The 24,178-nt window shown below is 31.7% G+C and overlaps 1 protein-coding gene across 1 annotated transcript in view; it reads left to right on the plus strand.

Annotated features, from left to right (window-relative positions):
- Positions 1-4,084: 4,084 nt before the first annotated feature.
- Positions 4,085-24,178, plus strand: part of LOC118183919 (developmentally-regulated GTP-binding protein 2) — a 100,105-nt gene continuing 80,011 nt past the window's right edge. Inside the window, exons 1-3 of the mRNA XM_085817059.1 lie at positions 4,085-4,250; positions 18,074-18,159; positions 23,236-23,307. Coding sequence (XP_085673185.1) covers positions 4,187-4,250; positions 18,074-18,159; positions 23,236-23,307 — 222 coding nt within the window. The 5' untranslated portion in view covers positions 4,085-4,186. The remainder of the gene's footprint in view (positions 4,251-18,073; positions 18,160-23,235; positions 23,308-24,178) is intronic.

Raw genomic sequence — 24,178 nt, forward strand, 5'->3', positions numbered from 1 at the left:
CAAGTTAGTGAATATCATACTACGATGGCAATACTTCCCAACTTGTTGGAAAACTGCCAAGATTGTCCCTCTGCTAAAGCCCAACAAGCCTGCGACTGCTCCTGAGAGTTACCGACCAATCAGTTTCCTAAGCTCAATTAGCAAAATTGTGGAAGCAGTTATTCTACATAGACTAAGCATCTTCCTGGATGAGCAGAAGATCCTCATACCCTATCAGTTTGGGTTCAGGCGTAAGCACTCGACAACGCATCAACTCTACAGAGTTGTTGAGTTAATAAGCAGGGGGATGCAACAACATCGTGTCACTGGTGGACTTTTCTTAGATGTCGCCAAAGCCTTCGATAGAGTATGGCTGGATGCCCTCATATACAAATTACACAACCTGGGACTCCCAGGCTACATCACAAACATAATTAAATCCTACCTAACCGGTAGACACTTTGTCGTTCATGTTTCTAGTTCATTATCCACAAACCGGCCTATAAGGGCTGGTGTTCCACAGGGATCCCTTCTGGGCCCTACCCTATTCAATATTTACGTGAACGACATTCCCACTACACACAACACAACACTAGCCATGTATGCAGACGACACAACGATCCTTACGCAAAGTGCATTTGTTAGTTCAGCAATACAACAGCTACAACACCACATCCACTCGCTAGAGACTTGGCTGACCAAATGGAAAGTCAAAGTGAATGTCGACAAGACACATGCCATACTGTTTACTACTAAGAAGAATTTCCCGACTCACCTGCAAATGTATGGTGTGGACATTCCCTGGGTCAAGCAGGTCCCTTATCTTGGGGTGATCCTCAGTAAATCTCTTACATGGAACCCACACGTTACACATATTCTCAGGAAGTTTCGAGCTAGTAAAGCTTCACTCTTCCCCTTAATTCACGAAACAGTGTTCTATCTATTGATAATAAGTTGCTCATTTACAATACCATGTTGCGTCCAATTCTTAGTTATGCATGCCTCGTCTGGGCATACTCGTGCAAAAGTTTGAGAAGGCAGTTACAAGCTGCCCAAAACGGGGTATTGCGTATGTAATGCCCCCTGGTACAATCGGAATAGCCAAATTCGTAAAGAGTTAAGAATAGAGGATCTTTGTGATTTTTATTGCCGCCTATCTAGGGCATTTTATGATAAACAGGAACTTCTGGACAATCCTGTGGTTGTTAACTATTGTTATGATACTAGGGACCCCAGTTTCAGTAAACGCCCAAGGGCGATCATAAATGTTAGTAATGTGTAATTTTGTATATGTGTTATGCAAATTGTTGCTCAGATTCTTTATTGTATATTGTTCTTTTTTCCTCCTGATTGCTTTTTGTTTTTACTAGTGGCACTAAGGCGTCGCACTTCGTATTTTGTTTCTCTTGTGTGTACATGTATTCTTCTGTGAAATAGTTGTTAAAAAAATAGTTAATTATGTATGAATTAGTAATTAGGTACTTAAGGAAAAAAATATGTATTTAACTATTAGCAATTATGAATTTAAACTCTTGCTCATTTAATTATTTAGCACATTCAGTTATACTTCTCATAATTCGAAACTTTTATCATGTTATTCGATGAGGGGTAGGGCTATGGCGCCCAGGCACCCTGGTAGTTAAGCACCGCAGTTCAACATCTATCTTTCAAGTCAGAGAAAACAAGTGGTTGCAGATTTCGAAATTTTTTTAAAATTTATTATCTTCTTTGTTTTTCCTCTAGAGGTCACATATTCTCAGAACCGGCATTGCATATTTATAACTCTGGTGAATAGAAATGATACTCAATAATAAAAAGTTTTATTACATTCTCCAAATTAAATAAATGTTAATAATTACAGGAGTTTTTGAAACAATTTTTGAAAAGGCATATGCAAATAAACCAGCCTCTGCGAAGAATTCATTCAAAATGCATTTAATTAAATCTTTCAATTTTTTAAGTGTTATAGCTGACATCACATTTTCAGATCTGATTTATACTACTACTAAGAACATGTTAGGGATGGATATTTGTATCTTTCTCTGGAAAATGGAGAAAATCTAGGAGAGTTGATGCTGTTGCTAAGATGAGTGAGACCTGAATAGAAGATATGTCTGGCAAGTTTTTTATTATAATTTTGAACTGTGTCTACTTTGAGATCTCTTTGGATATACGAATTTGAAATGAAGCAAGTCGCTTTGATAATCTCTGTAAGTGCTTTGAAGAACTTGGATATGCTGAAGGTGATTTTTGGCAGCTTGAACCCACACAGGACTAGCATAGACTAATCCTATCGAAGTATAGATTTATATAAGAGGATTAAGAGGATGTTATCTGAAGTGGCCATATGACTTCTGCCATGAAGTGGGCTCGTAGTTGCAAGATAATCCTGCAAAGTCAACTTTTTACCTAAAATGATTCTTAGATATTCAACTCAGTCAACGCAGTCAATTCATTCATCAAATAGAAGAGGACTTGGTGGTGTGAAATTTGTTTATCCTTTACGAAATAGTTTTGCTTTTGATTTTTGAAATCTTCCAAAGAGTGAGCCAATTTTCCAGAAGGTTGAGGAAACGTTGAAGAAGGAGCTGGACCACTATAACAGTTGATTCTTGGTTGATGAATTGCTGTATCATCTGCATAAAATGCTCTCTTTTCTAAGGCTGTAATGGGAGTTCGAAATTCAATCAATTATTTTTGCATGTGTGATATGGTCTCAAACTGTGTATGCGTATCTACATTTGTCTGCTGCTCCGTTCTAAAACAATGTATGAAAATCTACTTTTCTCTGATGTTGTGTTTCTTTGATGCTGTTCATGCGATTTTGCGTTGAAAACTTTAAACGGCTGTATCACTTTTCAAATTGTTGCCACCAAATACTATCACCCTGTATTATATTTGAAGAAATTAAGTAATGAAGAATCTGCATAAATGTATGTATGTTTCTCACATTGTGATAAAACAACGGTACCTAGAGCCATCCAATTTTGAATGACTTAATCCTATTGCGAATATGGACATCTGAAAGCCCAAATTTGAAATTTTGAATTTGTTTTATTATTGATTTCATACTTTGTAAAACGTCAACGAATTTTTTATTAACAAACTCAACGATTTAAAAGAGAGCAATAGCAACACTCTACGGGGATAAAAAAACCTTTTTGTCTCCAGCGCACGGAAATGTGTATCGGAAGTTCTAAAGATATGCTCATTTTAAAATTATTTTGCGACATTGCTGTTGAACTGAATTTCATGGCTTAGGTGCAAAAAGCATGATATTTAATAAATAAAGGTAACACACAAAACGTTGAAAAAAACGCCTCTTTGGACGAAATTTAAAATCTGAAACCTTTCAGATTTATTTATTTATTTTATTTCTTTAACTTATTATTATTATTACTTTACTTTTTTGTCTTAACTTAAAGGTAGTTTTCTAACCATATTAGGCTAGAGCACCACTTTTTTTCCCCTACCTTTGGCTTTGCCGGCACTTTCAACTAACTCAAGTTCACTTAAGCGCCTCAATTCCTTATCAGAGGGTTTTTTTAGCCTCATTTTTTCCTCTGATCAGAAATAATTGTTCAGGAGTGCTCAATTACTGGTAGGAAGCAACCCCCACATATATATATATATATTATATTTAGATAATTTTAGTATTTTCAGCATCTCATTCAACATACTGTATACTTACAACAACACATTAAGGCCATCATGTTAGGTGATAGGTCACATGGACGTCTCCAACATGTGACACATCGTTTATTACATGTTTGGACACATTCATGATTAAGTTTCTTCACGCTTATTTTTTATTTTCTCTACCTAACTTGGGGGCCTATAATTAATGTTATTTTTCTTTACGCTGGGCCTTTTTTTTTTTACCCACTTTTTTACCTAGCTTTAACAATTTCGTACCAAACGCTACGAAATTAATTTTCTTTTTTTCCTTTTTCTTGTGGAACGGTATTTGATACACCAGTTGCAGTCGAATTTGAAGCGCCTTCTATCGGTCATTACAATCGCCAATTAAATTTCGCTCTAACAATATTTTCCTTTTTTCTCTTTGTCTTTCCTTTGCACTTAAGCTTAATTTTTCGCCCTGCGAAAGAAAAACTTAGCGAGTGCAAAACAAGACATCGGTCTAATTTGTCTGTCTGTCTATTTGCATGTGTCATTTATTTAATTCTAAATATTTATTATATTCATAATGGGTATTTTAGAGAAAATTAACGAAATAGAGAAGGAAATATCAAGGACACAGAAAAATAAAGGTACACTAGAGATGCAAATATGGTTTAAAGATTTTTTTTTTTATAATATTATGTTCAGATATATGATTAAAAATTTATAATGCGTAATAATGGGAAAGACCGAAATTTTAATGCCGAGTAAAAATAATAGGAATAAAAAATACAAACAAATTAATCTTAGTTTCATTTCCTTAAGGCTACATCTTTTCTCTTGAAACATATCTGTAACAATCAAACTCCAATTTTTCTCATTATTATGCTTATATTATATAATTATGTGTTGTACATATATATATAGTTGTATGTGGTATTTCAAAAATTGGAAATATTTTAAATTTTAGAATCTACTGCTATATCTTAAAATTTGCCTAGAATAAATAATAAAATTTCAAAATACCTTCATTATGAGTTTTACATTGATAGTAAATGTACGGATTTATCTGCCGTCCGTCGAAAAACCCATATACATCAAGAAAAACTGTTTTGCCGACGTAAATTAGGGAAATTAACACATTAATGCCTAAATGTAATTTTGTAATTTATTACAATAAATAGTATTTATAAAATGTATATATTCCAAGTAAACATTAGGCTATTTTTAAATTGGTGAAAAGCATATCCCAACTAGAGGCAATTGCTTTGGATACATTTATCTTGGTCTCTTCAACAAGAAAGTAAAGGTGTATAGGAGACAGCTGCCATAACCACAACCCGGGAGTCAGCAAATATAACTGCCTTGCTGAAGTTGGTATCAAGTCCAAGAAGATTTAATGTTTCCCATGGCAAAAATCTCTGCATTGCTGTTAGAGGCACCAACACCATAGGATTCCTGAAAATATCCTTGACCAGTATTTTCCTCACATGCAGAGCCATCAGTATAAATGTGGATCTACTCAGAGCTAGAGTAATTTGTAGCTATAACTTCTAAAGAAAAAGCTTTAAGAGCATCAGGAACTGCATCACATTTCTTTTCAGGCATACCTGAACAGGCTGTTTGGCTGCTTTCATAGTTTTCGTCATGTTTAACATGGTTATGAGCCAGTTTCCATTAGAAAGTCTTTCACCAAAAAAAGACATTTTTCACCTTAGGCAGATAGCCCTGATATGCTTCACTATAATCAACCAAACCCAATCAAACCAAGAATTAGTCCAGATAGAAGTGTATAGGAAAATTAAATTTAAGAAGATTTATAGGAAAATTAAAAACATAGAGAAATAAATAATATAGCTACATGAGCATATATATTTATATACTGCTTTCAGCCACTTTTATCAGTACAGTGGTTAGTGCTGCTGGATTGTTTGGCCTGGATTCTAATCCTAGAGAAGGCTGGAATATTTTTAGTATGGTCTCTGTGTGGCATGGAGGCACTTAAATCACTGGTAAACCAAAAGTCAACTTAAAAGGCTTGGTGGTAGGGGAATAAAAGTACAAATCCCTTGGATGCATCTGCAGGGGTGTTCTCTGCCAAAAATGGGATGGAACTTACTTGTTATCTTGTGCATAAAATTTGCTGCCCTCAATGGTATACCTTGGGAAATGCTCTGGGTGATGATACAGCTAACTTGTTGAGACATTGATATTTTTAATGCAGGAAGACGTGAAAACTGATCAATGCCCTCGCTGAAACTCAAACCTGAACCTCTTGAATATGTGCCAAGTGTGCTAACCATTACATCAGAAGGCATGCAGAAAGGAAGGAGAAAATACCTTATATACTCGCAACCCACTTTTAAAGGTGGCTGGGGATTAAGTAACCTGATTGTCAAATTCTGGTGATTATGAATCATCATCCACCAACTTTTTTAGTTTGGTGCCATTGTAGAGGCATTAGGATTTTTGAAGCAGGAAGATATGAAAAATGAGCATTGCCCTCACCGTTACTCGAACCTGGACCTCTCAATATATGCTGACTGTGCTAACCTTTACACCACGAAGGCATGCAGAAAGGAGGGGGAAAATACCTTATAAACTGGCCGATGGTATTGGATATCCCTAACGAATGCATTAAATTACAAGCGTGCAGCCATTTTCGGTAAAAGTATAATTTAAGGGTACCCCTTGGTGATTTTTAGCGGTACGTGGATACCGAGTTTGTGCAATTCTTTGCCTTGTTATTTTGGCTTGCAAAAATCGCTGCTACACAAAGCCAAAATAAAAAGACATTTGCACAAACTCGGTATCCATGTATACATCTACCTATTTTCACTTAAAAAAATATCCCAGAATTGCACAAAAATGGCATTGCGCACTCCCTTGAGTTTGTCCATGTACACATCAATATATTTTCATTTAAAAAGTCAAAGGAGCACCCAATTCTACAGTAGAGGCGGACAAAAAATGCATAATCTCAGTAAACTACATTTTAAACCAAACAAATTACCATAAAACAGGAAAAACCTGTTATGCATATAAGCACTACATAAAGCAAATATCCACTTACCTTATTTAGAAATTCCTTTCTCTTCAATCTGTGGCACACCAAATTCCTTAACAGCATCCAAAAACTACCTAAAATTATCTGAACTTGAATCTGTATATCGGCATCGCCACATAAATTCACAAAAATAATAGTTAAAAATGTCATACGTAGTTCCGGACTGTCCAGAAAATGGCTACTAAGTAAATCTTCATTTACTTGCCAGTCAATTAATGCACTTTTCCCCTTTTGTTCCAAATCGTACAGAAACTTCAAATTAATCTTACTACATTCAGCTATTCTACCATCTAAACAATGAAACATGCAATGTACTTCCTAACAACACAGACAACAAAAACACAAAACATCCTGTGATTCAAAATCTCCCAGAATAATGCAAACGATTATGTCATAATAGAGTTTCCATAACATTCAAGTACTCAGTTTACCATAAATGAAACGACTTGGCGATAAACGAAACAACAACTTGGCGATAAATGAAACAAGAACTTCGCGATAATGCAAGGGGTACTTTAAAGTCAACTCTAACCCCATTTTAAGGTGCAGCAACAAGATATATTGTTTTATATTAGCTTCATGATTGCTTTAGAAGAAATTTGAGTTTTATTTTCATTTTATATTTATTATATATTCATTGTGGAAAAAAAAGTTTGGATTGCTAAATATAAAATGATATTAATATTTAACTTGCAATATCAGTTTACTGAAGTTCCTTTACAACAGTGTCTAATGCTGCAGTTAAAATTGTATTCTCTTTTGAGGTTATTTGTAAATGAACTTTATGAAATATAAATTGAACTATTTATTAATGCTCAAATAGTGTAGATATGAGATTTGTTTTGTTTTCAGTTCATTAATTTAGATTAAATCAATTAAGATTTTTTTTGCTCAAATATTAAGTGGAGGGATATTTTTGAATAGCAACTGGGAATATTGCCATTATTTTTTTAGGATGGCAGTAATAATATTTTTAACATTGTCATTTTCTACGACCAACCTGACATTTTGATGCAGTTTTTTGTTAAGATGACAAAAAGCTTTTTCCTTGAAATTATGATAGTTTCATAAAGTGCTATGACAATGTCTATTTCATTTATTTGCTAAAATCTTAAAAAAAAAAAAATCTTTAAGAGGAAAGTAATTATTAATTGATTTTAGACTAGAGACAAATGAAATTTGCATAAGTTAAACTATAAGGTTTATGCTAATTAATTAATAAGTTATCTTCTTTTGGCTTTACCATAACTTCTTTTACCAACTCCCATCGGAATATTGTTACGAAGTGCTCAGCTGCGGTATGATAGCTTCTCCGCAAGGCGGGTTTAGGGTTGCCAGATTTGTCATGAAATTGCCCATTTGGCGACAAAATTGGTGATATGCCATAGACGGACGGAGAACATTCTAGAACAAATTCTTACCAGTTTGGTCCAGAATGTTCTCAAAGAGAGGCCAAAAGCTATATAAACCCTGCTTGTATGTAGAGTAGCAGTCTAGTGCAGTGTCTCGTAGTACATTGAGAGTGTGTGTCGTTGAGGCTATTGAGTTTTATCATGAGTTTGTTGAGCTCCGAGAACGACCGAACTGAGTTGGGAGCTGTAATCTAATGTTTTTCCATGAAGCTGTCTTTAACGTTATAGCCTGAAGGCTGTGTTGCTGATTATGTCAGTATGTTTGTCATAGTTTTTCAATGAATGTTAACAGGATTTTGAAACTGTCCTAAGTAATACTGGCTAAATAAATTTTGTTTATGATTCTTCATCAAGTGTTGTCATCAATCACTCTAAATCCACAAATCCGTAGAAACACAAAGATAAAAATATATACATACAGAGTTCAAGTTTCCTGAAGTTTATACCTCTATTATGCATCCCAGCTGCTTGAATTAGCTGTTAAGCTGCATTTGCTTTGTGAAAACTTAGGACCTGAGCCAAGACATGTTTAAATGTAAATGCATGCTAAATCGTATTTTACATTTTAATTAGACTTGAACATTTGTTCTATATTACCATCAAGCTGTAGAGAATTGGTTCTATTATATTTTCAAGTTTTCTATAACCTTCAGGATTATGAATTAATAAATGAGTTTATTTTAACCCTATAATGCTATCCGTTCATTTCCTGGATGAAGCCCATAAAAAATAAACCCTGCCTTCAGTAGAACAGGAAATGGGACGTGTGACTCAGTATCCGTACATGACTTTGGCCACTACAGATAAGGACATTCCTTCATACCAAAATATTTTCTCACGTAACACTTTTAGAACAATACTCATCTCACAGATTGTTAGCTGTAATGTTTGTATTTCAGAATTCAACTTAGGTTTATTTCTGTACTGTCTTGAAGATGTCAAAGCGTTTTTATACAGAAAATTTTTGGGGTAGACATGAGGCTATCCAAGCGTGATGAAGAAAATTCAGTACTTTTCCGTTTTGCCGGCGCAGGCGATAAAGTCGCCAATAATGGTACAACTAATGCCAAATGGAATATCCTCGCTGGTAACCTTTTACGCCTCATTTTCAAAACAAGTCGCAGCCATTTCTTATCAGATTAATTTTTTTTTTCCAATACTGGCATAAAATTACATAGAATATTTACCAGATACTTCAATTTTATGACCTAAGACCATTCTCGGTAATTAAGTCAATTAGGAAGCAATCACACCGCTCACCGAAGACGAAAATATAGTAAAGGCAAAGTCAAGAATTAAAGTCAGCAATTCTAATGCACCAGCGAAGTAAAGCACTGCGGTTTTACATAATTTCTGAGTAAGCTATTCGTACGAATTGAAACAATTCTTGCATTTAAACTTGTATTCTAAGATTTGTAAACAAGATTTAACTTGAAATTAATGTAGATAATTACTGAGAGAATTAGATTTTGGTAATATAGTTTACGTGAGATGAGATCTCTTGGGGTCACGTGATACGAACCGGTGAATCAGGATGTTGAACAATGAAAGCTAGTAAATTCTTAAATTAATGTCTTTTTTACAAATGTATTGTTTTTATTTATTGGCTTTTTACAAAATTTTAAGCTCTATTAAAATATATATGCCTTCAAAATAAAAAATTCTTAGAACTAACATTTGTTAACATTTTTTATTTGTATACTGTATGTTGTCGCCAATAACGTCTGCTTGGTGAGATTTGCGCCGGCGAAACGGAAAAGTACCGAAAATTCTATTTCGAGGGCTGAATCAGAGAATTCTATTTCAAGGGCTGAATCAATCTGAAAGAGGATTTTTTTGAAGTCGAAAATCTTGATTCACAGGTAGCAATAGAGATGAAAATGAGAAATTATCATTTGGTAATAAAGATGAAGAAACAATGTTTGTAAAACAAACCCAGGAAGATGAAAAATGAAGTTGAAATATGAAGCTAAAAAAGAAAATGCTAAAAAAACTGAAAAATATGAAATTTTTTTAGTTGTGACAAATCTGTTATTCAAGCAAGATGGGGAGAGCATCTTGTAATATTATTCAACTTATTAAAGGACCAAAGAACTGAGCCACAAAAGGGATCGTAGACACAATGGATCAGATGTGCAACAATATGTCATGTAGTAAAAACTCGTTGATGGCCTCTGTACGTTTTATGGCAAAATAAATATCAGTTTAATGAATGCACATGTTATATATATGTGCATAATAATAAAAAAAAAAAAAAAAAAAAAAAAAAAAAGCATTAGTGAGAAAGACATTTGCAATAAAACTGAGTGAAGATGTTCTTGCTCCATGGATAAAGAAGCGTTAACAGCATGCCAACTTTACCTCGATTAGCAAGATCAGTTGTAAGGGAACTGTTGAAATTAGATTTGGATATTCAACCTCCTGAACAATCTGATGGTAAAAAAAGAAAAAACTGTGCATTTTGTCTGGACAATGTGTACAGAATGAAGCACAACTTTTGTCAAACATATTCCAGAGCAATGTATGGAGACCATCATGCTAATATGTGTAAAGACTGCTTTGAGAATAAATAAATGATACTTTTTTGCTTACCTGAAGTTCGAGAGTTGTGAAATTATCTGCAGGTAGTCAGTGGCATAACTAGAATACTTGGCCCCTATGCAAAAAATTTTCCTGGGCTCCTTTCCCAATAAATCTAATGTGCTTAAAAAAGAAAACAAAAAAAAAAAAAAAAAAAAAAAAAAAAAAAAAAGAAAAAAACTCGCGAAAAGTTAAAAAGAAAAAAAACAAGGATTCCAGGAGCCAATGTTTTCATGATGATTTTTATCACATCTGGATTAATTGTTAAAAAATAAAAGCACGTTCCTTAGAGAACCAGTTGAACGGTACGTAACATGAAGAAAGAATAAAAAGGAAAATTAATTTCCCTTGACCAACTGGTGAAATGAAAATTTGCTTTAGTCTGGGTATTTGACATCAGAAGATTTTAATTCAGTTACTTAAGACTTTTTGTGTGAGTGCGAGAGACAGATTTTTCTCCCCCTTCACTGAGATGCATACTGATAATAAATGAATAAGTCTATATAAAAAAAGGAACATGTCGACGTATAGCATTAAGAAAAGGAAGAAAGCCTTTGCGGAGATTTTTTTATAAAATCCAAGAAGTTTTACATACTAATGTTTAAATTTTTATATGAAATGTGCGCCTATCTAAGTTTTTTCGCTTAAGTTAGCAAACTTATAAATAATTAGTTATATTATAAACTGACAGACAAGATAATTGATAAACGTACAGAAAAGCTATTATAATTATGCATAGTACTCTGTGATTTACTCAGCTTACGAATATGATTTATGCAATAATATACAAGTAATAAATAAGAATTTTTATAATGTAAATGATACATTTGTTAAATATAAAACATATTTATCATAAACTTCATAAAGAAAACTATTTGAGCATACAATTTTTATAGAAAATATGTATGGTAAAATTTTCCTCTGTCTTTTTAAAAAACCCTTTTGGTACACTAAACTACTTGAATACATGATTTTTATAAAAAATAGGAATGCTAAAGTTTTTTATTGTTTTCTTTTAATTTTCCTCAGTCTGTACTGCTCTTCTCTAATTTTTTCCTCCCTCAATAAGTGTAATGTTAACATTGGCAGCCAAAATTCATCATGAAGAAAAAAATCCTCCTTTTAAAATTTGCGTCTCCTAATCTTCATTTCCGCAAAATTATTTATCAACACTTGGACGTCCATTTTCTCAGCCATCTCAGCTTCAACGCTCAAGAGTGATAGGTTTGACAACCGATCTTGTGTCATACTGTTTCTTAAATATGTTTTTATTAATTTCAGTATTGAAAATGACTTCTCACCCGTGGCTGTGGTTACAGGGAATGATAAATACAATATAAGTGAATTGCACACTCCCGAATAACTGCTTGTCATATCATAATATTTTACCATTGCTAATTTAGCTAAATCCTTAACGGATTTCAAATTTTGGATTTCTGTTCTGAAAATATTTATAAATAATAAAAGTTGTACTTGCAGTGCAAGTCTTCTTTATATGTTTTCTGTATTTTTGAAAAACATTATTAATAAAAAAAAAATTTCCGTATTTGTTAACAATGACAGTCAGTGTTTTAGGTTCTTTATGTCTCTTTTATTTTTCAAATTTAATTTCTATGCCCCATTTATTTGCAATAAACTCAGCTTCTTTCATAATGTCTTCAAACTTGTTTCTCATATCTTGCATATTAATAGAAACGCTTTTTAAATGATGAGCTTCGTTCAAGTCGATTGATTTTCGATTGTTGACCCGATTGATTGGTTGATCGATCCTGCACTATGGCGCAGGACGTGTTTAAAAAATTTTGCTTTTTATTTTGGCCTGATGTTTCTTAATGTATGGAAACATAGATTATAATTAAGACACAATAACATTATTAATCAAGCAGTTAAAAAATTCTCATCTGAACACACTAAAAGCCACACTCTTATTTTAGGAGATTATAAAAATTCTGTTGTCATTCCCTTCTTTCCATCAATTAGCTATAAAGTTGCACATATTTTGCAGAAATTTAACTTTCGGGTTGTTTATTCTCCCATCAATAAAATTCCAACTTCTATACTCAAGGACCCCATTCCGGATATGAATTCCTGGGGTATTTATAGGATTCCTTGCCAGTGTGGTTTAATTTACATTGGCCAAACTAGGAGAGCCTTAAAATTTCGCGTCAAAGAACATGAGGCATATGTTAGAAAAAAGGAAACACAGAAGTCTTCTGTTGCTCAACATTGCTGGTCCGAAAATCACACTTTCAATTTTTCTGCTGCCAAAATTATTCAAAAAACATCTTCCATTGGAGAACTGGATTTTCTAGAGGCATTTCACATTCATAAAAATCTTTCTGTTCTAGTTAACGATCCTAATTCCAATCCAAATTTGCCTTCGGCTTTTAGAGAAATTATGTTTTAGTTCTGGTTTCGCCAACAGATGGCGCCACTTGCTTATTCTTGTTCAGGCTTTCTTATCTTATCTAATCATTATTTTCCTATCTTGTTCATTTGCGGTTTTGCAGCTGAAGATGATGGTTCGGTAAAACCATCGAAACTAGTCCTGTGAAAATTTTGTAGGTATAACGCTGATTTTTGTTGTTTGACTTCTGAATTAGAACATAGATTATATTTATATTCATATTTGTGATAAAATTTTTCATGTGAATATAACAATACGTTATTAATATTAGTAGACATTTGCATTGTTAATGGTGATAATTTTGAATTTTTTAGATAAATGGATTAAAAGTTTAGCTGAATTGAATTTTTAGCAAGTTTTAAATTATAAGAATTTAGTTTATGATTAATTTAGATATTACAAATCAATAACTTACCTTTATAATGAAGAATTATATTTGAGATCCCTTTGAAATTTAATTTTAAAGAAAAAATTCTGTTTGTTCCCGCCATAGACTAGAGAAATGGCATTAGATAAATATAAGAGTTTAAGTTCAGTTTAATGTTCTGAGTCATCAGCCAATTTACAAGTATACTTGAGGGGTAGCGTTTCACACTTCGATGCAGCTGTTTAACGAAGAAAGGGACCCCGCCTCCACTATAAATTTCCAATGTCTTCCCAAGCTGAGAGCTGAGTCACAGTAAAATTTTCATCCAAGATTTTACTGTAAAGATGTCCATTGTCCATTTCCCTTTTAAACCGCTGAAACATCTGGTTTCCCCTCCCCTTCAGTCAAATTGTACTATTATTATTGTCATATTCCAATGATAAATAATACATCACCTGCAATATCTTTCTACATTTCCTCTGTACTATAAATGCATTTCAGTTAATGTATAATTATTAAATATTTAACAGTAAAAATTATGGATATTTGAATATTTTTAGGGAATTCTTCACAAGTTTACAATGAAATCATAAAAAAGTAGAAACAAATTTTATTGATATGTATCCAAAGAGCTTTGAAAATGATTGTGTAATACGAAATGGAAATTTTAAAATTAAATACAAAATGCTTATGGTATGAGGATTTATCTAAATTTAAATACCCACTGTAGCAAATATGACGATTCTTTTCCAAGTTTCAAGGTCCCAGAAATGTTCAATAATTTAGAGTTAAGCTTATTGACACTAACGTATATTTGAAGATGAGTACTCACACTCTGTCACATAGATTCTAAAAGTAGTACACATAAATACTTGTTTCCTAAACAAGTTCTTCATAATTAGTAAAAATAAAATTGTATGAAACAAGTTTTGCGTACTTCGTAGAGAAATGTGCAAAACTTCATTTAATGAAAATAGGTTTGTTGTACCCCAGGTGGATCAGAAAGCAAAAATCAGTTAGGAAAAGCGGATATATTTTGGGAGCATTAATATTTATGATTATTGTTATCTGTTTTATTTGCGTCTTAGAAAACTATTTATGTCTCAGAAATTAATGACATTTGATTTCCAGTCTTTACATTGCTTATAAATTAAACAGTATCAATTTTTTTTATTTTAATCATTAATTTATTAATGACAAAAATATAAAAATAAATGTAATGTATGGGAATATATATTAATGGAAGCTATTTATGTCTTAGAGAAGTTATGCAGTGATGCCAAAATGATAGAGAATAATGTACAAAGGGATTTTATGAGTGAAAATCGCATCATTTACTATTAAAACGTGTTAACTAAATTTTTTAATTTGCAAAAATTATTGAAATATTGCAATAACAGGGAAAAATTCTTTTCTGAAATATTCCATTCATTTGTGTAGTGAAAATAGCAATGTAATTCACGTTCTTTCAGATGTTGAAATGCAACTTAAAACTATTAGGGCAATGCTGCCATTGATATGTTTAATATTTTCAGTAATTAATTTATCGAAATTTACGTAGTATATACTTTTAGTTGTGTGATGCCATTTTTGTTATCATTGTTATACTATTATTGATGATTTCATGTACTGAATGCTGTGGAAAGTAATTAAAAGTAAAAATAAAGTAAATTGTAAAATTTCATTTCAAATAACGATTAGAAAGTACTCCATGAAGGCGTTCTTCCCTTTAATTCCGTTTAAACAACGTACAAATTATTGCGCATTACTCAATTGTACGCTTAAATGTTTCATGTTGTTAAAATAAATTGTAATTTATTATATTTTTTTCAAACAAAGAGAGATTAATATATTTCAAAACAAATTGAATTTCAAAACAAATTTAATGTCTTCAGAATTATCTTTTACAGATAAGTGTGAATTTTTGGTAGATGGGTAATTTACAGGTTAAGAAAAACTACAGCTCTTCTCTTTCCTAAAGCAAATCAAGTAAATCCTCAAATGAGTTCCGTGCCTTCAGATTTAATTCTCGATTAGGGATTTTAAAGAATTCCTAACGTGCATTTTACCTGCAACGTGAGAATATTTTGAGAATTTTGATATGAAAAATTGGATAAATATTTATTTACTCATTATTTCAAGTAAAAATATTTATCCATTCCATTTTCTACCCCCATGAGTGAAAAATGAATGTATTTCGATAAATTAAAAAAAAAAAAAAAAAAAAAAAAAAAAAAAAAAACATTAAATTTAAGCCGGAAATTAACTGAAATATTTGGTCGCTTAAATGTTTGAGCATCTGTGTGTTCGTAGCCTGTCGTAAACAGGGGCGTAGCTAGAGGGGGTCAAGGGGGACATCTGTCCCCGGGTGCAGAATCCAAGGGGCACCAAACTGATGTTATGACATTTTAGAATTAAATGTTTTCCACCCTTGGCAACCAGTAGGGCACGTGAAATCTTCAGTTGTCCCTGGGCGCTGAAGACCCTATCTCTGACTCTGGTCGTAAAACTTACCCCATCTTTTTTGGACCTTGAATTCATTCAAAGATCCCTGAGCCGAACGGGAAATCTCTCCTTTCCAAATGTGGTGTCATAAATTCTTTGTGTTTCCTAGACTAGAACGGCATTTGATATGGGGATGGGGCAAAGTCCTTTCGTGCCACAACTGCTCAACTTACGACATCAATGATTTTGTGTCCTTAAGAAAGAAAGCATGTATTCTGGAGCTAGCAATTAATACTTACGAATAATTCCCCCCTTCCAGCTTATTAGTATAAAAAACAGAGAAAAGAAAACGGAATCCGCCATTAACTTTGCCATTTTATAATGTCAATCGTGCTTCTAAATCCAAATGTTTCTGTCCCTTACCTTGCCTCTTGGTGCGACTGCACAGGTTGCAAGTACTACCATCGTTTTTTACATTGTGAGAACTATACATTCCAACATGCAGATTTCTTCCTTACTTTATTTCTTTAAAAATAATACAGGGTGAAATTATTTGGCGGCAACAATTTGAAAAGTGATACGCCGTTTATAGCGAACCAATGCAATACATGTTATATTAAATTCTAAGAATCATTCACATTATTAAATTCAATTTTAAGGTGAATATTAGAACTGATTTTTTGGACTTGCGTTTAATGGAAAAGCTAGTAAGAGATTCAATATAGGAACAAAATCAAACACTACGGAATGACATATTATGAAAAGTACGAACTGCAAATAATATACCACGATTTCTCTTAACTTGCAAAGTTCATTTTAAAGTATCAGAATCCTGCCTAGTTACTTCTTTGATTTATGCTTAGAAAATATGTCTACTGATTATTCAATCATAATGCAAATTATACAGAAACAAATTAATATATAAAATAATTACTTTATAATAAATAGTTACAATTAATTTCCACTTCCATGCCATTTTGATTTGGGATTGCAAAAGGAGAAACCTTTCCTTTAGGGGGTCGCCTTTAATGATTTTCAGGTTTGAGAATAAGGAATACAAAGGAACTTTTCCTATTTTCCGCTCACTGCTATTCCTAAAGTGGGGTAGAGCATGAAGTTCTTATTTCATAGTCGAATGCTGGAATTTTTAACTTTTGCAAACACTTGAATTTAGCTGTTTCAGGTGCTTCCAAAGGCCTCCTATCTGTGTCATACAGAGAATTGTGTCACCGCACCATATAGGTAGGGGGCCCTTAAAAACTTAGAAGAAAACGAATTCTATTATCTAAATATACTTAAAGATTCTTAATTTAAAAGTAAATTGGAGTCAAATCAAGGATATTCCTCAACTATATTAAAAATGAAAAGCAAAAGGGAAAAAAATACAAGATAAAAAATATAAAAATAATAATTAATCTTCTTTTTCTTGAAATTCTAATTCCGAACTCATCAAGGGAAAATGAATTGAAGCTTCTATATTTATGTAATGGAATCCGTCTTTTAAGTTTAAACATGTAAATGTAGTTCAGCAGGACATTTAAGGGCCCCCTAAGCCTTCGGGCCCCTATGCGACGGCATTCCTTGCATACCTTTATTTACGCCACTGCAGGTAGTATGCTTTTATTTTAAATAGTTTTAAAAATAGGTTTTAGTCATGCATATGCACACTTTGTCTCGAAGACTAATTTTTACCATTCCCGTAAGTTTTCGAAGGGTAACATTCTAGGGTTAAACCTTGACTTGAGTTTTTGCATACTGTAATTAGAAGGTAAGATGGGATGATAATTTGTTTGTTTCTATGTTCTAGTAGTTTGGCAATTTAAATACAGAACAAGAAATAGTAACAGGTTATGTATTTATTTTTAAAATGTCGTTATTATTATTGTAACTATTACTTTATTATTATTACTGTCTTTATTATTACTGTAAAATAAAATGCTTTTTAAAACTTCATGTGAATGCTAATGAAGTTTTTCATATTATTTTTTATATTATTCATATTATTTCATGTTGTTTTTTCATATTGACATACTCCATATTGTCATCATATTAGATATTTTATTCAGTGATTATTTAGATTTTACACAATAGTTATCTGTTCCTTTAACAAGAGAAATACAATTCATATTAAATTAAAAGTTTTTCGATACACATCTTTCTTTTATTCTATTTTAAAATTACTCTTTTAATTTCAGCTACTGAATACCATTTGGGTGTCCTGAAAGCAAAGCTTGCAAAATATAGATCTCAACTGTTAGAACCTACGGGGAAAAAGGAAAAGGTAAAACAATTAGTTTGTATTGTATAAATATGTTTCTTTTTACCTTACAAACTAAGGAATTTGGTTATGCATTATTTGCTTGTCAGCTGGTGATTTTTAAGTGATCTATCTCTTATTTTGATCATTCTTTTTTTTTTTTTTTTTTTTTTTTGTATAGTGTCTTTAAATTTTGTATAAAGGAAAGGAGTTATGAATTGTTTTCTTAGATCACTAATCAGAGAATATTGTAACATTTATAAAAATATTCAAAAAGATAAAACTAAGCATGCAATATTTCTAATTATTATTAATTTTAATTATCAAATTTATTTTCAGGCTTGTAATAAATGTTTTGATTCAGAATTGTGTTGGATGTTTTGAATGTACTGCTTAGTATTAGTAGATCCACAATGAATATATCTTTAAATTTTATATAAAGCAAAAGAATTCCAATTTTATTATCTTAAATAACTGAGCAAAGAATATTAGGTATGATCATTTTATATATCTAGTATGCAATTTATTTCTTTTAGATATTTATTTATTTTTTAGATGGTGCTACTAAAATTAATTGCTCTAACTATTTCTTTTGATAATTTTATCCTAATTGGTCCTGTTATGTATGACAAGGAACATAACAGTTTGAAGTCTCTTCATAAACTTTATTTAGCAATAATTATTTAGAATATATGAAGTCTCATAGCAACATGTCACTCAAGACTGTGAAAAATTAAGCTCAACTAAAAAACTCTCACTTTTGCCAACATTCTGCCATCTTTTGATAAAAGACATATTTTATCAAAATATTAGATATACTGTTATAATAATCTGTATTAAAATTTACAGTTCTGCCTTTTCTAGTAATCACTTTCTTTTTCTCTTCAAGACTTTTTTGGCATACTTTTATTGTATTCGATTTGTTGGATTTTGTGGCATTTATCATGCTATCATCTGACTGTTGTATCTGTATAGAGGATGTATATGTTAGACCATCTGAAGTAACTCTCCAGATGTCTTTAATTTCACTTGCCTGATAATACCAATCTTTCTGAGATAGAGAAATATGGTGCACCTCATTGGGTAAAAGGCCATCCTTTTATTTTCAATCAAGACAATATCTCCAGTATTTAGATTTGACAATTCTCACACGATCTTTTTAGAAGTAATAGACTGAGATTTGATTTTAAATATTCTTGAAGTATTCACTCAGTCTTTGTTAATATCTAAACTTTCTTGAGAGGTATATTTTATCAAGATAATGAATGTTGGGAAATCCTACCATCTATATTTCCTTTAGAAATATAGCTGGTTTTGAGGGAAACAAATCAGTATTTTCTGAATTATATGTTAGCAGTTTGGCATCTATGATTGTCTCACAGTGGTATAAGAAAATGAGGCATTACTTAATCTTAAGTTTCTTTTTCATTATTGGTATGTGGTGCTCCCTAACACCATTCACCATGCTGCTGCCAGAAGGATAAGCTTCCAAGATATACTCGTTAAACTTGTTTCTGCTTCCACTGCTTTTGGAGTCAGAAGTTGGTTGTCCAATAAAATTCATCCCATTTTTACCACAGATGATTTTTGGCCCTCCATGGCAAGTTATAAAACTTAATAGAAAGGCTTTTGCAGATAAAGACTGAACAAGTTATAAATCTGTGCTCTGTATAGTGCACAAATATGTTGTGCAATCCAACTCTTCGATCCACCCTTTTACGAGCAGGAGATCCTGTAAAATCCATATCCACAACTTTGAATACAGTGGTATCTTGCACTCTATTCTCTGATAATAGCTGCAGCATTATGCCTTTTACATTGCATGCAAGTTAATATGTTTTTAAGTATAGTCTTCTTTCTACTGATTATCCAGAATTTTTCTGATAACTCCATTAATAAGTTATTAAAGCCACCGTGCAACAACACTGAATGATAGTTTTGAATTAAAAGTTCTACTAGTTTGTGTGTGTTTGTTAGTAACATAAGAGTTTTACAATTATTAAAATCTTCTCTTTGTATCAATTTGGTCTTAACTCAAAACATGCCTAAATGGTCATTAAAATATGAAATAGATTTTAAACCTCTTAAATATTTTCTAGTGATTTCATTTGCCCAATTCTTATTATTTTCATCAGCTTCATTAATTTCTTCTACAATCAATTCTCTTCAAATTCTACAATCAATTCAATTCAATCAATTCTTCTACAATCAATTCAACTGAATTTGCTTAGGTTTTCATGAATTAAATAGAAATTTCCTTGTCCATCCAATCATTCCTACAATTTTTCTGTAACTCAAGAAGTAAGACAAAAACCAAGTCTTTTCATATATTTCATCTACTAGTAGAATCATTCTTCTTTCCTTTCCTAACCTTTCTTCTTTCCTGACGAACTTCTTTAAATATTTGCTCACATCTTGACCATTTCATTTATTCTTTCTTAAGCCATGAAGATCCTTACCACCAACAGGAGTTATATGGCTTTTTAATAGAATATCTCTTTGATGCTGGATTCTCTGAGCCTGGTACATATCTCTGTCAATAGAAGAAAGCTTCTGAATTTCTTTTACTCTATTTTGAACAAATACTGTCCAAAGTTCATTCTGTTGAATTCAAGGTAAAGTAGTGCAAGACTCTGCCCAAAAACATTCTTGAAGCTAAAGATTCTATACAAATGTGAATGCTACACTGAAAATGCTTCCATTTTATCTCCCAAAGCATGGTGGAAATCTGTTAATAAAACTGATGACAATTTTTTGGCCATGTTGCATGGCATTCATGATGCATACGGTTGAGTGACTTATAAAAATAAGCCCTCTTTAGAGCTACTTTTGTTTTGTAAAGTTGTAAGTAATTTAAATGTAATGGAATTAAAATTTAATAAGTTGTTGAATTAATAAATGAAATCATTTTTATTTGCGTGTTCCTAATCATTTGTATTTATTTTCATATTTAAAAATATTGTTTTAGAAATGCCTTCTACAAAATAACTTAACTAAAAGTAGTAGTTTGCATACTATATCATCACTGAAAATCTTGTCAGTGTATGTTGATTTTTTTTTTTTTTTTTTTAATATAGCTCCAATTTCATCATCTGCAGTATCTGAAATTAATGTAAGAAAATGTTAAATGCCTTCTTGTTGCACTTGTCTGTTATAAGGCAATGAAAATACTTGATTATCATCACTTTCATTTGCTCAAACTTTTACACTTTTCCAGTAAAAATTCCATAGTTAAGTCTTTTGTGGTTATTTGATAATATACTATGATACTGTTAATATCTGTGCAAGCATTTAGGTCAAGAATGATGTATCCACTTTTCGTTTGCAGTTACTATTGAGTCTGATAGTAAACCTGAATTGTAATCTTTATTTCCCTTTTCTTTTTCTTGTTCCTCAGATTTTACATTTTTTGGAAACATCTTACATTTATTTTTTGAGATCACTAGTACCTACATACATTTATAGATCTAGTCCTAATAATAGAGAAGTACTTTCCATTTCTTTCATATTGGTACCAATCAGCATTATCAGTTACTGTTTCTCATTAGTACCTTTTTTTTTGTTTTAACCCCAAGTGGTATGGTCTGCCATTATTCGATCATAAGATAGTTCATCACTTGGTATATATTAACTTAAAATTTAAAATATTTTATTTTCTTTAAAGATTGAAATATCATTTTAATGAATAGAAGTGACAGACACAGAAATAAGTAATTAAGTAAATTTAGTTTATAAATGCTGTTATACATCTCTTCATGAACAGACCCCAAAAGCCATGTCTCTCAGAGGGTTAATTCTGTCCAGTCATTACTTGCATTAATACTTTCTACATTAGGTTCCTTTGGTATTTCTATTGCCTTTTCTGGAAGATTTCAGCAAAAATTGGCACTTTTACATATTTTACAAATCGTGACCTTTGCTATCAAATTTCATTAACAGTCTGAAATTTAAATTTCTTATGAAATTATTTCCTGTATTTTATTTAATTATTTCCTGTATTTTTCCTTTTTGTTTTACCAATTCAGTTTTCATGTTGGTAAAGATTGTTGTTTAGCATGATCCAAGAAATTTTATATATCTTGGAGAAAACAGTTTTGTATTCTCTCTTTCTTTCTTAAATAGAAATCATCTTTAACTTTTCAAATTAAAATTTTGAAGTATAAATATACCATTGCATTGAAATGTCCCTGAAAAACATTTTTAATGTGAAGAGTTATTGGAATCTTATCTTTAAATCTTTATTGAAATCTTTAATGTGAAGAGTTATTGAAATCTTTTTCTTTCTTTATGATTATACCTGCCAATTTTTCTTCCCTCTTGTGAACAGTGTGCCTATCAGCTAATTTTGAGGTTTTTTTTTTGTAAATTATATATATATATATTTATATAATTAAAAGTTAAGTTGTAAAAACAAATGAAAAAAGACCAATTTTGGTCAAAATTTTTTGCGCATTGTGCTGCAAAGTTAAGGAAATTGGAAGATAAATTTTAGTACGTATGCCAAAAAGTTACCAAAAACTGTGGCTCCGTGAAAACTTCAACATAAGCATATTTACTTGCTATGAAATGTGTGAAAGACGAGAAAAACACAATATTTGAATATTTACAAGTAAAATTAATAAAAAGTAAGCTATATGCTAAACTAAGTAATTTTTAACACAGTAAAAAAAACAAATCAATTGAACAATGTAAAATAAAAATAGTAAGCTATATGCTAAACGAACAAAGTAGATTTTAAAACACAGTAAAATACTAAACAATTGATCAAGGTAAAATATAAAAATATGAAAATTAAGGAGCGGTAAATGGTTAATTAGCCCAATTCAAAGTTCATTTTGGCTTGTCAAGGGAAATTTTTTAAGATGAATTTCTAACCAAGCTAACTGTATCACGCGTTTTGCCGAAACAGACAACTGAAACTTTGCGCGACAAATTTTTTAATGAATTAAATAAACTATGTCAAAAACCTAGAAAAAGTTGTAGCTCAGAAGTTTCATGGTTTGATTATTAATAATACTCTCTGTATGTTTGTCTATATTTATGTGGATATGTGTGTATGTAAATAGCTTGAAGTTTTTAATGAGAATATATTATTTTCAGGGCGAAGGTTTTGATGTTATGAAATCTGGAGATGCTCGTGTAGCATTGATTGGTTTTCCGTCTGTTGGTAAGGTAATAACAAATTTTAGCTCAAGTTCCTGTATTAATTGTTATTTTTTTATTATAAATAGAAAGACGACAGAATATTCACTATAGCTTTCATTTGGATATGTAACTGTAGATGTATTAGTTTTTCATTTCCTTTGGTGTCCAGTATATTGTTGAAGATTGAAGTTTGTTGGTTTAAACTGTGTGGGTCTGCTTATAAGAAAAATTTTTTGGTGAATATATTGGACACTTTTTTTTTGGAAATCCTCAAACAGCTTGAAAAAGCTAACAGCTAAGTCATATAACCTAAAAATTGAAAAATATTAAATAAATGCTAGCTTAACATTAAACAAAAATATTTTGAAAGCCTATGGAACAAAACTAGCTGACTGTTTTGAAATTGTCAATAGTTTTTACTTTAGAATGCTCTTGCAGAATATTTCTGTATTAAAAAATGTTCATGCAAAAGTTGTGGGCTTCAAACTTGCAGTATTTGACTTTAGCTCTCAGAGTTCATTAGTATTTCTCTGCAAGAATATTGTATGAAGTGACATCATCTGTGACAGCAGAGTTGGCTAAAACAGTGTAGCTAATCAAAGGTTCAGAGCATAGTTCCCGAGTACTTTCTTTAAGTAGCTTGCTGTATCTTAGAAGTTCTCTCAGGTGGGCTTCATCAGCATCAGTAGGCCGGCCAGAGCACTGTGCTTCTTGCATGTCATAGTCCTTGTTTTTGAACTTTTGGTACTAAACCATAGTGTCATATGATACAACATTAGTACCTAAAGCTGTACACATGATTTGGTGACATTCTGTAGCTGACGTTTTGCAACAGAACTGGAAGCAAATGATGGTTCTAATCTGGTAGCATGATAGTTCATTTCAGAAACCTTGTACT

Source organism: Stegodyphus dumicola, chromosome 5, assembly GCF_044657685.1.
Source record: "Stegodyphus dumicola isolate Sdum_Otavi_A_Nest chromosome 5, ASM4465768v1".
NCBI lineage: Eukaryota > Metazoa > Arthropoda > Arachnida > Araneae > Eresidae > Stegodyphus > Stegodyphus dumicola.